Source organism: Triturus cristatus, chromosome 8, assembly GCF_964204655.1.
Source record: "Triturus cristatus chromosome 8, aTriCri1.1, whole genome shotgun sequence".
In the NCBI taxonomy this organism is placed as follows: domain Eukaryota; kingdom Metazoa; phylum Chordata; class Amphibia; order Caudata; family Salamandridae; genus Triturus; species Triturus cristatus.
The window spans coordinates 1,644,659,878-1,644,677,101 of record NC_140591.1 but is presented as its reverse complement, the minus strand read 5'-3'; the positions used below and the strand labels follow the sequence as shown (position 1 = coordinate 1,644,677,101).

The window sequence follows — 17,224 nt, the reverse complement described above, 5'->3', positions numbered from 1 at the left end:
CAGTCAGTAAAAGTATCAGAGATGATGATGATTAAGTCAGGACTCAGGAGGACGTTTCATCATGAGTGTCATAAAACGGAAAAGCCAAAAGGTAAACACTTCAACAACAACAACCCCAGCAGACCCAAATGTCTGTGTAGAAGTTGAACAGAGTCTAGCGGTGGGATGACTGCAGCGCATTGATTTTACTAACTTAAACTGTAAAATGCTATGTTTGGAATGGATAATGTGCTTTGCGTTTGTCCAACTCTTTGAGAGAAAAAAAAAGAATTTTAAGTGTTAACGTAGGATGTGCTAATGTTAAGCACTGTGGGCCTGCTCTCTCCTGTTACTGTTGAAGGTCAATGCTGGAAACAGACTAGAGTAGAGATGATGCATAGATGCCACCTTGGAAAGTGTTCTTGTTGCACTACACCATCACTTGTGCATTTGTTTTAACTTTCTTTCTCAATATCCCCTTTGGTTTTCAATCTACAATTACAGGCCAGGCCTTGCCCGAAACTTTGTAAAACATTACAATGCATATTCATTACCTTACCAATCAATCACCTTTTTTTTCCAGCCGGGCAGTGGCGAGTGGCGAGGCGACACACCCAAGATTGATGGACGAGAGGAGCAAGAGGAATGCCGAGATGCAAAAATCCAGTCCACATTTTTGACCAGGATAAGACAGTAACAGTATCCACTTATCATCTTTTAAATAATTTGATTAATATCTTGTATACAATCTTTACAACAGTGGAGTTGTTGTTATCAATCATCATTAGGTTTGCTCTGTGTTTACAATTCTTCCCTACCAATATTTAAAATTTCTATTTGCTATCTGTTAAAGTATTAAGGCCGGATCAACAGAACAATAACTAGAAGTGTATGTAATACGGGTCTCTCATCATCATGCATGCATTGCCTTTTTCTCCCTTAACATATGGATATGGTAGTCTTCAATGATTGTTGTTTGTTTGTCCATGCATACTATTTTTCTATGTCAAACCTTTCCCAAAACCCCCCTTCCCATCCATTCAACAAACCCTAACCCTCTTCCCCCGGGCTGTGTGACTTATTGTCGAGGTGTGACTAAATTAAATGTACACCATTACTTAATCACACACTTGCTGGGGCGGATGTGGTGAAAGCAACACTACTTCAATTTCAAGGCAGAGCGATGATCTTCTTCTGCTTGGCCACCCATGAGTAGGATATTTCAGAGGTTATTTTTTTTAACAAAGGAACATATACCTCAGCATGAATTGCCGGCATTGATTGGATTTGTTTCTTGTCATTCCTCATATACAATGGTTCTGTCGGGTATTAAATAAAACAATCGCTTTGTTGTACAAATAAATCAAAAGATGACCACATAAACTAAGAATACAAATCACACTGATGCTAGATTTGGAGGGTATGATGTCGTTTTTTATATAAATTTCAGCATTTATATAGGAACCCCCATATTACTTGTAACGCAAGGTTACCAATGAAATAAACTTTAACGTGAAGTAGTGAATCAGTGACAAGGTGACAAGAGTGACAATTATGTGCACAATATTTACAAAATACAAACGAAACATTCTATGTACATAGAATGTTTCGTTTGTATTTTGTAAATATTGTGCACATAATTGTCACTCTTGTCACCTTGTCACTGATTCACTACTTCACGTTAAAGTTTATTTCATTGGTAACCTTGCGTTACAAGTAATATGGGGGTTCCTATATAAATGCTGAAATTTATATAAAAAACGACATCATACCCTCCAAATCTAGCATCAGTGTGATTTGTATTCTTAGTTTATGTGGTCATCTTTTGATTTATTTGTACAACAAAGCGATTGTTTTATTTAATACCCGACAGAACCATTGTTTTTTGTAATAATTCTACCCAGGTTCTGAGGGACACAGGGTCACCCCATTGCTTTTATAATATTCCTCATATACAGCACTAACTGTTAGGCTGTAGGCCTAGTCAAGTGACTCGACACAACTATAGTTTGTAACTCTGTCTAGTAGGCTATCCTCGTAACCACAATTCTGTTTTTTTGTCAAATATTTGAGCATATTATTGTTGCTCGGTAAGTTCTGTACTGTACTTCATTCAACTACTCCTCTAACAGTCTCTCAAAGGCGATTGACTGTCTCCTTCTCTTTTTTTGCAAATGCTGCCGCCCTGCCAGTGTCTACTACTACTACTATGCTGCTACCACCCCCACCACCCCAATCATGGCATGTATGAAAAAGGAAACCATCTTCACCATGCAGCCAGTGCTGTGCCACAGTTGGACATAAACATCAAGCACCGGTAAGAGACAAGTTTGGGGGAGGCAGAATTAATAATGGACATGTTGTCAATGATTTCATTTTCACACACCAGTACAAAGAATGCATAGACTAGAGGACAGACTGAAAGTACTAGAAGGACCAGTCAATGAGTGAGGTGTGTCGCATCTATCTGTGTCTTATACAGTCAGCCAATTATTGAAATCAAACACAGGCTATGGGCGGCCATGCACCAGCAAGGAAACAGTGTGATGTAAAACAGTTACCCCACCTACAAAACATTAACAACATTGCATGTAACATAGAAAAATATATTTAATTTACCCTAACAAATAAACTAAAACCACAAAAGCTGACCCACCCCCCTCCCTAACCCCAACCAATGTCCATAGAAGTCCGTAACGCCCAAACAAGATCCCACCCACCCACCCAAACATGAATTAAAAAAGGGGCAGAACAGGATGACAGGGACTAAGTGGTGGGGCGGGACTCCAGGAGGACACGCATCTGGCGCATCTCGCCCTCTAAACGGGCGAAGCGGCGTCTAAGGGTGCGGCAGTTGCAGCCACAGTTGGGGAGGCACCGGAGATGGAACGGTGGCGGCGGGCAGCCGCCAGACGGTGGCGCCGTACCGCTGGAGGGCGGTGGCTGGGGCCCGGGCCACGGGAGGAGGCTTCAATAATTGCAGCCGCAGTCTCCTCCTCCTCCTCGGCTAAGACCACCAGCCGCCGGTATTCTCGCTGGATTGCCTCCAGCTTCCGGCGCCGTGCCTTGGCGGCCAACTCCTTGCGGTTTAGGTTAGGAGTAGCTGTGTATCAAAAAGAAAAAAACAAGACAATTGTAAAATATACTCTTAGAAAAACAGTAAGACAAGTTAATTATTTATACACATAGTGGCATGTAGAGTAGCACTATAAAGCACAGTAGTACATAACATTTTAAATCTCGCCCGTCCTTCTTACTTCCACCCGTCTTCCACTTTTTAGTTGAACAGTGCACCAGGTGCTCTTCTCCATAAAAATTTCAAAGCGGAGTTGAAATCAGATAGATGAGGCCATTGGTTACTCAATACTCCCGCTCCTATGCAAATTAAAGGGATTCTAGTCTTCTAGTTTACTCGTCAAACGTCCCCAACAACTCATACTTACTTACGACATCGGATAGCGGGCGGACTTTATCTGCTCGCCATCCTCACACTAAAAAGGGTGGGGGTCCCGTGGGGACAATTAATTAGGATGATGCGCCCGGCACAGTGGCGGGCGCATCCTGTTTTTTTTACATTCTGGTTGGCGGTGCCGAAAGCAATGCTAAAAATACATGTTCTGCTTTTCCAAGCACAACATGATGGGCCCCGCACGGACCCTGTCACGTTTTGCTTTGAAAGGCAGGGGGGTACCATAGCATAGGTAGGTACCCTCCATGGGTGCCCCCAAGCATACTTTGCAATGTCTGCATGCCTTTCCGTGGTGGACGGCAATGCCGCCACGCAAAGGCATTCCAAAATGCAGATTATATGGCTGGCGGTGTGTTCAGAGAGACACCACCGCCATATTGAACCCATTTCCGCCTGGTCAACATATGGGGGGTCTGACTCTTTTCTACAGGGATGGAGGGAGGTTTGCCCCTGTGGTGTCGGCGGTGAATCCCGCTGGCCCAGCGGGGGCAATACGCCCGCCATCCTAATGGGGCCCTAAGTCTCAACAGTACAGTATACATATACATACAGTACACCCTTGCAGTGAGTGTACTGTCAAGTTCAACAATAGTTAAGGATTATGAATCTAACTTACCACCGCCTGCCACTGGTGCTGCCACTCCCCCTACTGCTCCGTTGCTATCTGCAGCAACTGCCGCATCCTCGCCCTCCGCGTCGCCTTCACTGGCCCCGGCAATGGTGGTCGGTAGTGCGCCTAGAAAACATTACACATTTATTAGGCGTCATATACACCTTCCCCCTATTGATCAGTAGCAAGGTTGAAAAATGAGTTAATACTAACATACATCACTAGTACAAATCAGGTAGTAGTAGAGTAGACACTAATAGTTATATATGATCATAGTAGCCTTTGCTTAATTAGCCCTAGCCATGCTACCATTTTACCTTTGTGTCTTTTATTTTTGCACATGTGACGTTACCTTTACCTTGTAGCTTAAGACACCTTTGAGCCCACATGACCTGCCTCACACTGCTACTGACTAGTCTACGCGCTGCGTACAAGCGGTCAACAAACATTAACAAGCCACTTTTTTAGGAAGTACTGGTGTACTACTGTTACTGTTAGTCCATATTGCTTATCCATAAATGCTACACTTTTTGGCACGGCTGAGAAATGCTTGCAAGTTTCAATATACTAACGCACACCATTTCATTTTTCGCATTACAGACGCGAGATTCCCTTCTACGAACCAGAGCTTCTGAATGATGCAACAACTACCAGTACTAGGTTCTTCTAAGGTGAGGGGTCCCTTCACTCACATCTTCATTTATGAATTTATATAAACTAAATTGCTATGGGATGGTGGTGCTGCCTTCCACCACTGTTCAGTTATCATGATTTAATTCCCAACTGTATAAGTGTAACAATGTATATTGTATTAATGTTATTGATGTTCCGGTTGGTGCTGCATTTATAAGAAAACAGTGTACAGACCTTCTCAAATTGAAATAAACATTTTGAACTTACATAGACTTGGTGGTATTTGGTGTGGACTAACTTACACGAGTGAGCAAATTAAAGTAAGGGTGTGCATGTGAATTGCTTCCACGACTGAGAGGTTGGGTGTGTTATGTTATGGGTTGTCTACTTGTTGGGTATCTTAGGGGGAGGGTTTCGAGACCTAATAGTTATGACAAGACAGTACTATAGTCAAGCAGTGGAATTGTGGTGGGTGTGGAATTTCTGATTGAGGTGTGCAAGGAAGGTCCAACCTACCATCACCAACATCCTATTTTCTGGTGCAAATGTCTGTGTATGTGCAATATCCCTACAACAGTAGTATGTCCTATAGGGTATCGTATCAAAATAATAATAAATCTGGTAGGGCTGTTGCTGTGAATTTTCAAAGCCTCAAGATCTATAAGAGTAAAAGTAGTACAAGACAACGACCCAACGGATTGGACTCAATGGCTCGAGCTACTGGTGAATATGAGTTTTATATTACCTTTCACAAAGAGTGGCACTGGCCAACTGGGCAAGACTAGCTACTACAGTACAGACAGACTGATAGTATGTAGTAGTAGTAGTACTCAGAGTCATCATAGCGGAGGCAGGGATAAGATTTTTGAAACCGTACAGATCGAATTATAATTGGTGGTAAAAAAATAGCATTTGGAAACAAACAATAGTTCGGGAAAAATATGGGGCAGTACAAGTTATGGAATAAGAAATATTATTAAAAACAAGAAGACTTACTGGGGCCAGCAGAGGAGCCCTCAGCGGTGTCCTCCTGGTGGTGTTCTGTGTGTCCCGCCGACTGCCCAGTCCCTGTCGGTCTGCCCCTGGGTGCTGATGAACAGGAAAGATATAAGAAAGAGACAAACATTGATGGATGGTGTCAAACAAATACAATATTTTTCAACAACAGTCAAAAAACACTTATGGATTGTAAACAATTGCAATAACTAAATTGACCTATCTCATCTGGTCAACAAGAAATATCGGGGGATTCGCAGTTCGACTACTTAAGTTACTATTTATCAACAGTAATCCAGTCTTCCATTCTGATTCCAGAATACCAAGTTACAACTAAGCCTAAGTACAGCGTACCACCCAACCTAGCCCACCTATTACAGGCATGCCAATTGTACATCAAGTATGCATTTCCACTGTATTCCTCAACAATGCATATGGTCAAATCATGGAGGACACATGAACATGACTACATGTTTTATATACACCAAATTTGGGTTTGATTGATTGATGCTGATCTGCTAGTGCTAAGTATCTGCTAAGCCTACCACCACTCATTGAACAAACTAGAAAAGGTTCTAATAAAGACAGCCGTACTACCAGCACGTCACGTAACTGAGTGAGGGGGCATCACGCATACCACTAACAAATTAGAAGCTCATACAAAGTACCTAAACCGAAGTATCAATCCGCCCCTATCTATTAGTGACAGGACAAAGTAAGGAGTGGACTAGAGTCACTGTAGCATTACGTAACTTAATTTCTCTAAAATAAACTCGTAAAGAATCACGCTAAGCAAGCGCAAACGCAAAGCTGCAAACAAGTAAGATTAGTAGTAGCGCAGAAGAGCACCTGTGTCAAAAAAATCAGACTTTTAAACTTACTTAACCTGGAATGTAACCAGCAACATTCTAGCTGGTTGGAAGAAAAAAAAGATATTCGCAATATATAACACAGAGCAGAAGAACAGACACAAAGTAGTAATAATTAAATAGGTACTCACCAAGCCCCGGGACCTCCACTCCCAGCAGGTCCAGCAGGTCCTGCTCACGGTCCAAGATGTCGGACCACCGGTGCGTCAGATGCGCCTGGGTGCGCCGAACACCAGAGAAGCGTGACACTGCCCAGCGCACCTTCCCCCATCCCGTGCCGACGCTCCCGGAGGCCGTACCCGGACCCAGGCCTGCCACCTGCTGCCAGGGTTGAGGGGAGGTGGCGCTGCACAAAGAAAATTAGTGCAGCCAACTCCACCTCCCCAAATAAGGCCCGTGCCTGCACCCCTTGTGGGCGCCGCCTTCCGCAAGGTAGGCGGTCGCGGCTCTGGCTGCGCCGGCGAACAGCCCTACCCTTGGACATGGTTCCGGGGACGGGGCGGGAAAGAAAAGGTAAAATAAATAAAGGAGTAAAGGAAATAAATAGCAGGCAATAGAAAGAGAAAAAGTAGCTAAAAAACAAAAAAAAAGTAGACAAAAACCAAAAATATAGAGGCAGGAAAATAGTTAGAGAAATAATAAGTAATAAAGATCCAAAAAAAGTGGCTATAAACAAAGGATTGAAAAGATTTTGGGAGGATTCAAAATCAGGCCCCAGAACCATGCAAAATAGTGAAAAACAAGAAGGCCGCGCCCATTGCGACCACGTGCGCAAGTTCGCGCAACATTTTCTCCCGAGCAAGCAAAAAGCAACGCGATCAAGTAAAAGCGGTCGCGAACAGGAAATATTGACCGCGAATGGGCGCGGACATGCATTGCGCGACCCGGAACAGGAAGTAAGCATCGTGAGAGGGCGGGACAAGTGAAAACAAGATGGCCGCGCCCGTGAGCAACCGCATGGGTAAGTTGGCGACCCGCGATCACGCAAAAAATACCGCGAATAAGCGGGAAAAAAACTTCCGCGTCTTCGCGATATTTCCGGCGTGTTTGCGGAGATTTTTAGCATTTTCGCGATAGTTTGCGAAAATTAATTTTGCAAATTCCGCCCACCCCTAGACTCAAACACATGCACAACCCTGGTCAGGCCCAGTTCCGGATTGCCAAATAGGGAAAGAAGGTCCCGGCCTATGCGCCCGACTCCTTTTAGGAGCCCTGCGACACTCTCACAGAGGGGAAACATAGACAGGGAAGTGTGTCTCTCATTCGCACAGAGAAGAGACAGGTGCACTGAGCTAGAGGTCATTTTCAAAAAGCATGGACGTACACAGGGAACCAGAGTATCTCATTCACACAGGGAACCAGAGGGCCACATTCTTACAGAGCAGAAAAAGACACATGGAGCTACAGTCTTATTCTCACAAAGCATAAACACACACAGGAAGTCTCTAACAAGTAGAGACACATGCATGGAGTCAGTGTCTCTTTCTCACAGGGCATAAACACAGAAAGGAAGTCTCTTTCTCAAAAGCAGAGGTGTATGCATGGAATCTCAGTGTCTCTTTCTCACAAGCAGAGACACATGCATGGAGTCACAGCGTCTCATTCTCACAAGCAGAGACACATGCATGGAGTCACAGTGTCTCATACTCACAAGGCATAAACACAGAAAGTTAATCTCTTTTTTACAAGCAGAGACACATGCATGGAGTCACAGCGTCTCATTCTCACAAGGCATAAACACAAAGTAAATCTCTTTTTTACAAGCAGAGACACAAGCATGGAGTCACAGCGTCTCATTCTCAGAGGGCAGAAACACACACAGGATGTCTCTTTCTTACAAGCAGAGACACATGCATCGAGTCACAGTGTCTCCTTCTCACAAGGCATAAACACAGAAAGTAAGTCTCTTTTTTAAAGCAGAGACACATGCATGGAGTCACAGCGTCTCATTCTCACAGGGCAGAAACACACACAAGGAGTCTCTTTCTTACAAGCAGAGACACATGCATGGAGTCTCAGTGTCTCATTCTCACCGGGCAGAAACACACACAGGGAGTCTCTTTCTCAAAAGCAGAGACACATGCATGGAGCCACAGTGTCTCATTCTCACAGGGCAGAAACACACACAGGGAGTCTCTTTTTCACAAGCAGAGAGACATGCATGGAGTCCCAGTGTCTCATTCTCGCAGAGCATAGACACACACAGGAAGTCTCACACAAGCAGAGGCATATGCATGGAGTCACAGTGCCTCATTTTCACAAGCAGAGACACATGCATGGAGTCCCAGTATCTCATTCTCACAGAGTAGAGACACACACAGGAAGTCTCTCACAAGCAGAGACACATGCATGGAGTTCCAGTGCCTCATTCTCACAAGCAGAGACACACACAGGAAGACGAGTAAGATAGAAAACCTGTCACAAAGAGAGAACGCTATAATGAGATAACTGGGAAGGGGTGTCGAGGAGTGGTTAAAGAGGCATGAGGTGCATTATTTAGTTATTCGGGGTGCTTGTGTCAATAGCACTGGCCTAGGGCTTCTGAGCAGAGCCTTGGGCACCAGTATTTATCCTTTCACAAATTAAGCACTTAAAAATCTTGTGTTATTTCTGGCATTAATAGTGTTACACTAAATGCCTGAGAATACGCCATATTGCATACTTGAAATTTCATTTGGGTAAAACTCCTATTGCAAAAGCAACTAATCAAACGAATCAACTGCTGTTCACATCACACGTGATTCTGCACATTTGTGTAGTGCAAATCATGTCACTCTGTCCAAAATGGGCATGATGATCCATTTTGTGCTAAAAAAAAACATAGTGCAAAATTCCAGATCGACATTTTATGTCAGAACACCTACTTTTGCATAGTCTTTTGGGCATTGCACATTATTTCCACAAGAGTAATTATGCAAAATTCACCCAGGCTAGCGCAATTTTTAGGCAGCTAGCTACAAATATTTCTAACGGATGCAGTTTGTATCAATCACTTCGTTTGTTGACATCTACTGAACTGCTACTGAGAAAATTCCTGTTGTTTCCAGTTGGTTGCATCTTGGAAGTTGCTATTAATGTGTGAGAAGTCCATTGTTTTCAGCCTTTATGTAGAATCTAGCTTATGTGTGCTGTGCCAACACTCACCTGTCACAATTGGATCCAGTAGCAACTGGGCAGCTGGCAATCCCGCAAGAGGGACATTTCTTGAAGAAACTATCTCCCTCTAAATTTCAGATAGAGCTGATGCATAGTTATTGGCATACTGCGCACATAGTGCTAAAGTGTCATATATGTTGACAGCATTTCACCTTCTCCTTTCTCCCTCGTGCAGTAATTGATTATTACGGTACACTAACGCCGCAAACTATTTTTCTAACCAAGGGCTAATGAAGTCTGCACCAAAGAATTGCATCAGGAAAATCTAGCAGCGCATAATAAGTTGATCTCACTTTTTTTTTTGTGAAGTCAACATGCAGCCAGGAGGCAACATCAATACATATATATATATTTTGGAGATGAATATGCGTGTACGCACAACAATTTGTCATCGCTGATTTCATGGCATGCTCTAAGTGACGATCGAAAAATTCTCCACGTTGCACATTTTCAGGCCAATTTTTTTAATTCAACGGTACGATTCCGAATTACCTACCTCCAGTTTCTCTGGAAAATGACTGAAGGTTGGACAGATAAGTTCACCAATAAGTTAGAGAAAACAAGCGGGCTCACCTCGCTATGAAAGTAAAAAAAAAAAAAAAGTTTGACGAGGAAAGGAGGAGGCAGCAGGGGGAGGGGAGAGAGGAGGGGGCCTGCGCCTGTTTCCCTTGCGGGAACCATCTGTTCATTACAAACAGATGGTTTCAAAGCTCGCTGCCGCAAGGAAATCGCCAAACGTGCAAGCGTTGCCATTGAAAGCAATCCAATGCGTGCATGTTTTTGGGCCAAAAACTGAATTGATTCCTAAAGGTCTCCTCCTATGCAGCGCGTATACGCTGCGTAGGCGAGACCTAAAAAGCTAAATGTCCAGAATTTTTTTTTTTTGTTTAAATCTGTTTTACTGATTTTATATAGTTTTATGAAAGGTGATAGCTGTCATGCAATGTTTTGTCGAACAATTAAGACATATATAATGATCCATGTGTATCTGATGGCCGTCAATGCCGTACAATGTTTAGTATCAGTCATAAAGTACACAGCATATATCATCAACGCGTCTAAACAGTTATCTATTGAAAAGCATGTACATTATTCGTCTTCCAGTCATCGTTACACATTATGCAGAGTTACAGATAGTTGCAATTGAATGGGAATTGACCATTTATGATATTCTGCAAGAGTTTTCCAGCTTTGTCGTGTTGAGTGTATGAACAGGTAGAACAACTAATAAAACGTGAACAATGACCCGCTCATATTATCGCTTTACCACATCCTCGCTCCTGCTTGCATTGCATTTTCGTGTAGGTACTTTACTCGGTGTCTCCCGCTTGTGACGTCCACTCCTGCGCATATATTTAACTGGCGGATGTGTGTCCATGGAATACCGCGAAGCACCTTTTAATGGCATATGTGGTGCACTTTGTCTGCTCTCCTACCCCTCGGTGGGGTTGCCCCTCAGGTCCCCCCCTCTATCTGCTGCAACTCATGTAAGAAGGCATCCCAATGCATTGCTATGGGGTCTCGAGGCAGCCCCAACGTTTCCTCACGCCTGATAGCGATGCTCTCTGCCTTAGCCCATGCAATCAACAAATTATGCCATGCCCGCACATGTGGCAGATTCGCTGCTTTCCACCGTCTAGTGAGGAGTCGCTTAGCAACCACTATCCCCAGATCCAGGAACCTAGATGCTACTTTTGTGGCAGACGTCTTCCTAAATTGGTGTAGTAGGTATACTGACCATTCAAAAGGCAGCTCACGGCTTGTGTATGTGTGTAACATTCTAGCTATTGTGCTCCAGTATGCCACCTATCCCGGGACAGCCCCATAGCATGTGTATCAGGTCAGCCCCTGGTTCAGCACACCTCGGGCACGTCGAGTCTGTGCGATTAATATATCGATTGATCGTGGTAGGTGTGAGATAGGTCCTTTGGATAATGTATAATTGAATCTGCCTAAACTGCATGTGTGAGAAAGTCCCCTCTTTCTTGCATAGTATGCCCCCACTTTTTGCTGAATTGCTGATGTACTTTGACTGAGTGTGCCCTGGGCTACTGCCAATCAGGTACCCAGGGCCTGTGTTCCTTCCCTAAACCTGCATTGAAGCCTAAACCAAATTGGCATCTCTGGCCACATGTCAGCCCCTGGTAAATGGTACCACAGGTACCCAGGGCACTTTGACCAGAGAAGGCCTCTAAGGGCTGCAGCACTTATTGTGCCACCCTTAGAGGTCCTACCCTGACACACATACACTGCTTTTGCAGGCTGCGTGTCTTGGTGCAGAACAAAACAAAGAGTCGACATGGCACACATCCCTGTGTGCCATGCCCGCAAACCACTGCCCTGGCATACATCAGTCACCCCTCTAGCTGGGTGCACTATGCCAGTGGTGAGGGTACAGGTGCATGAGCCCTGTACCCCCTACAGTGCCCAAGTCCATTCCTGGGCCCTGTAAGTGCAGTGTTGCCATTAAGAGTTTATGGTGAAGGGAGTTTGTCATTACGAACTCCACAGCACCTTGATGGCTACCCTGAAGACTGGGAAGTTTGGTATCAAACTTCTCAGCACATTAAACCCACATTGATGCCAGTGTGGGATTTAATGTAAAATGCACAACAGAGGGCATCTTCGAGATGCCCGCCGAAACTCAACCAACTCCCAGTGACCTGACTGAGTGGCTGCGCATGCTGCCACCACCAGACTTGTTTCTGGACCCCTGGGTCGAGAGCTTGCTGCTCTCAGGGGCCTGAAACAATGCACATCCTGGGACGAGGTGCCAAGCCTCCTCCCCCAGGATGGGCAGGGTTCATGAAGGAAAAGCTTCAAAGGCATGCCACCTTTGTGAGCCTCTCCAGACCATTTGCTGCTTTCAGTAACTGGTCCCCACTGGTTCTACCCCCAACTTTGAGCGGGAGAAACAGCGAAAAAAACAATAGAGGAAGAGAGGTGTGCTCACCTCGGCCAACTCCACCCCTAAGGTGTGGGAGGCGAGGTTAAGCACAACCTCGAGTCCCTGGCATCTTGAGGATGGGGGACCCAGCCAACCATGGACAGGCTCCTGCCCCCCACTGGAGAGTGGCAGAATAGGGGGTGTACCCACCCCAGGGAAGGGACCCATTGGTCCCTGTCCTTTACCTACCTGTATCGCCCCTAAATTTTGTATTTAGGGGCACCCTGAACCTTCCTTCCTCAGATCCAGCCTACCTACAAGAAAAAGAAGAGAAGAAGAAGGATGAGAAGCCGTGCAGAGTTAACAAGAGGACGACGCCCACTGACTTGCCCCCAGCCCTACAGGCCTGTCTCCCCTCAAACCTGCTCCTGCAAAACCCCGGCGTGTCCAGTGGATAGCAACCTCAAAAACCCCAGAGGACCTGCCTGCCTTCACTTTCCAAGCTGTTTCTCCTGTTAACACCAGACGTGTTTGAACTGCAGCTTCTGGTGCCAGCCAGGAACTGCGAATCCCACACACTCTGCACCCGCCGATTCCGGCCCGAGCTCGAGTGGACAAATACCATGAGGAGGTCCCCCCAGCGATCCTGACCGGAGATCCGGCGATCCCTGACCTGTCTCAAGCCTCCTGACGACGCCTGCAGCCTCAATCCAGAAGACCCCACCTTACCGTGACTAGAGCGGGAGAGAAAATCCGACGTCCCAAGGCACCCCTGGACCCGACGCCCCACGGCCTTGTGTGCCCAACCCAGTGGTGCCTAACCAACCCTCTACATCCCTACTTACCCCTCGAAGTGGTGGTCACTCCTGGAAGATCCCTGTCCCGGAACCTGCAGTGTTTCTTTGTCCCGGAGAATCTCCATTGAAATCAACAGGGCACCCGACCTAAAAACAACACCCTGCACTCGGCCACCCGAGTACCGCTGAGGATGCCCCTTTGGTGCTAACTTTGTCCCCAACTTGCCCCGAGCTTAACCCTAGGAGCTTTGCTCCCGAGACCCCGTGGCCTGATTGCCAGCAGCCACTAACCGGAGTCCCCCTATCCTCCATAGGATAACATTGGGCCTTAACACTCTGCACCCGGCTGCCCTAGTGCCACTGGGGGTGCAACAACAGTGCGTCACTGACCCTGGGAGACCCCTGAGTCTTGCCCCAAAACCCTAACATCAAAGACCGAATACTTACCTTGAAACCGTTAACTTGTTTTTCCTCATAGGATAACACTGACACTTTTTCTCCCAAAACATTTGTGTCGACTTTTGAAAACTAAGAATATTTCTTAAAAAATCGCACAAATTACCTAACCTAATTTTCTCAACTGTTTGCAGGAAATGTCCCAGTGCTGAACCCAGGTGTCCAGCACTGAGTAAGAAAAGTAACTAAAAAGTAACTTACCTGTGAATTGATTTTCCTTCCATAGGATAACATTGGGGGTTCTTCGTGAAAAAGTTTTTGTGTCAACTTTTGAAATACAATAATAGTCTTTAAAAATCGTACCTCTATCTAAAACAAATTGACTCAACTGTTTTCAGGAAATGCCCCAGTGCTGAATCTAGGATACAGCCCTGTGTTAGCAAAAGTAATCTGAAAAATAATCACATGCATTTTTCTTAAAAAGCCCATTCATTCGAATGTATTATACCTGCTAAGTGTTGCAAACTGCTTACTTAAACTGTAACCAAAATCAGTACAAGTTATACTGCAATTCTGAACTGTGTTCATACAAGTAATTTACTACTGCAAAGTATTTATATGCTTACCTGTACCAGGCTTGCTTGGTTCTAGAAATAAAACAACAGTATATTTTTATACACAAACAATTGGCCTAGAGTTAAGTTCTTGAGTGTGTGGATTCATTTGCTGACTGAGTGTGTACATCAAATGCTTAACACTGTCCTTTTATACTGCCTTACTGCTCGAACAAGCTACCACTTTAGTGAGTAAGGTTCTATCTAACATTAACCTCTGCCAAACCTCTGGAGACCCTTCGACTCTACACACTCTGTACCTCACATTGGTGCAGTATATATGAGCCAGGTTCTTACATTGGTGGATCAGCGGCGGGGTACAAATTTGCATTTGTTGGACTACTTGGTTAGCATCTGATCACACAACAGAACTCTTAAATTGCCTTTAGAATTCAGATTTTTTCAAATTGGCATTTTTTTCCAAACTACTAAAGGTCTTGTTAGGGCCTTGCTTAAGTCCCTGCAGAATTTTAGAAAATAAAAAGTCACTATAGTCAAGGGTAGAGGGGTTAGAACTTTTTGTTAGAATGTCTCAAAAACAGAACCCAGCTATTAGTGAAGATAACAATAATGGCATAGAGGACATGGTTGAGGATCTCAACCTCACCCCTTACCTCCACCTGTCTTTACTGGATGTAAGGTCCTTATGCAAAATTGAAAACATAGCCATGGGCCAGCATCCAACCAAACAAAAGCTCCAGCAGCTGTTGGCTGAGTATGCCAAGGACCACCCCTCTGAGAATGGTGATGACCAACCAGAAGGGGAAGGAGGTGAGGGGGTAGGGGATAGGAACCCGCCTTCATCACTTCCTAGGGAAGAAAGGGTCCCTGGGTCCTTGTTTCTAAGAACTAACCTCTGGGGACCTAGAATCCACACAGGTGGTATAGGTCCCAGTGAGGACATTGAGGGCAGCCTTTTAGCAAGGCTGGCCAAAAGATTGGATCTAGAGTCCAGACTCCTGGCTCTAGAAAAAGAAAGACAGGAGATGGGTTTAGCATACATCAATGGTGGCAGCAATTCAAATAATAAGGACAAAGAGCAATCTTGTGATCCTGAAATCCCTAAAGGGATTGTCCCTAAATTTGAGGAGGGTGATGTCATCACCAAATGGTTTACAGCCTTTGAGAGGGCTTGTGACATGAGAAAGGTGAAGAAACCTCTCTGGGGGGCACTCCTGTGGGAACTGTTCTCTGGTAACTGCAGAGACAGTCTTCTGACCCTCTCTGGGCTAGATGCAGGGTCCTATGACCTCATGAAGAGAACTCTGATTGAGGGATTTGGAGTTACCACTGAGGAGTAAAGAATTAGATTCAGGGGGGCTCCCAGAACCAGCCCTGAATTGATTTTGTAGACTACTCAGTAAAGACACTGGATGGTTGGTTAACTGGACACAACGTGCATGACTTTACTGGACCTTACAATGTGTTTATGAAGGAACATATATTGAGTAATTGCACAAATGAAAAGTTACATCAGCATTTGGTCCCCTAGGTCTAATTTCTCCCCAAGAATTGGGAAAGAAGGCAAACCACTGGGTCAAGACTAGGGTGACAAGGACAACCACTGGGGGTGACCAGAAGAAAGTGGTTACAAAACCTCCCCAGGGGAAAGGTAGTGAGAATCCCCAAAATAAAAAGTCTGAGTCTTCTAAAGGGCCCCAAAAACCTGCACAGGGGGGTGGGTCCCAAACTACTCATTGTACTCCACAGATGGGATCAACAGTGTGCCCAGAGCAAATCAGGATGCACACTGAAGCAGTTCTAGTTTCAGAGGAGGAAGTTGAGTTTGCCACTGTAGCTGTGTGGCCACCCAACTTAAAGAAATACTTACAGTACCCTTGGATTAATGGAACTAGGATAGAGGCTCTCAGGGATACAGGTGCCAGTGTCATTATGGTGAAAGAGACACTGGTTTCCCTTGAGCAATATCTGATTGGGCGTACTTACCCAATCACCAATGCTGACAGTGTTACCACTAATCATGCAATGGCTATGGTGACATTAGACGGGGGGGTTTACTGGCCTGAAACAGGTAGTGGTATCTCCAAAGCTACCAGCTGCATGTCTGCTTGGCAATGACCTGGAAACCTTAGCCTAGGCTGAGGTTTAACTAAAAACCCATGCAGCAATGCTGGATATCCCTGAATTGGTATGTGTAAAAACAAGAGCACAGAGTAAAAGGCAGGGTGAAAAAGTGTTGGAGCCTGAAAGAATGGCCCAATCTATCAAGAGAAAAGGTAAGAACACTGGGGAACCAGCTTCTGTTCAGCAAAAAGATCAGGGCCCCTCTCCTCAGGAAGAGGACTTGGACACCCCAGAGGGAACTGAAACTATGGAGCTTGACCCTTACCAGGTTGAACTCTTGGGCCCAGGGGGACCCTCTAGGAAAGAGCTGTGCCAGGGTCAGCAAGACTGTCCCACTCTTAAAAGCCTGAGGCAGCAAGCTGTTTCAGAAGAAAGGGAGATGTCAGTGGTACCCACAGAGTTTATAAGGAAGAGGGATTTCTGTACACTGAGGCAAGAAACCCCAATCCTGGAGCCACCAGGACAGTGGTAGTGCCACAGAAGTACAGAGAGTTCCTCCTAACTTTAGCTCATGACATCCCCCTAGCTGGACATCTGGGCCAAACCAAAACTTGGGAAAGCTAGTTGGCCACTTTTACTGGCCCCTGATGCACCAAAAGGTGAAGCAGTTTGTCAGCTCCTGTGTTACCTGATGAGCCAGTGGCAATACAGGTGGCCACCCAAAGGCCCCCCTGATACCAATGCCTGTGGTGGGGGTTCCCTTTGAAAGGGTAGGTGTGGACATAGTGGGTCC

At 45.3% G+C, this 17,224-nt stretch overlaps 1 protein-coding gene across 1 annotated transcript in view; it reads right to left on the bottom strand.

Annotated features, from left to right (window-relative positions):
- Positions 1–2,731: 2,731 nt before the first annotated feature.
- Positions 2,732–17,224, bottom strand: part of LOC146808482 (uncharacterized) — a 62,385-nt gene continuing 47,892 nt past the window's right edge. Inside the window, exons 2-4 of the mRNA XM_085620638.1 lie at positions 5,688–5,780; positions 4,065–4,184; positions 2,732–3,082 (exon numbers count right to left, since the gene is read on the bottom strand). Of these exons, the coding sequence (XP_085476764.1) occupies positions 2,799–3,082; positions 4,065–4,184; positions 5,688–5,780 (497 nt within the window). The 3' untranslated portion in view covers positions 2,732–2,798. The remainder of the gene's footprint in view (positions 3,083–4,064; positions 4,185–5,687; positions 5,781–17,224) is intronic.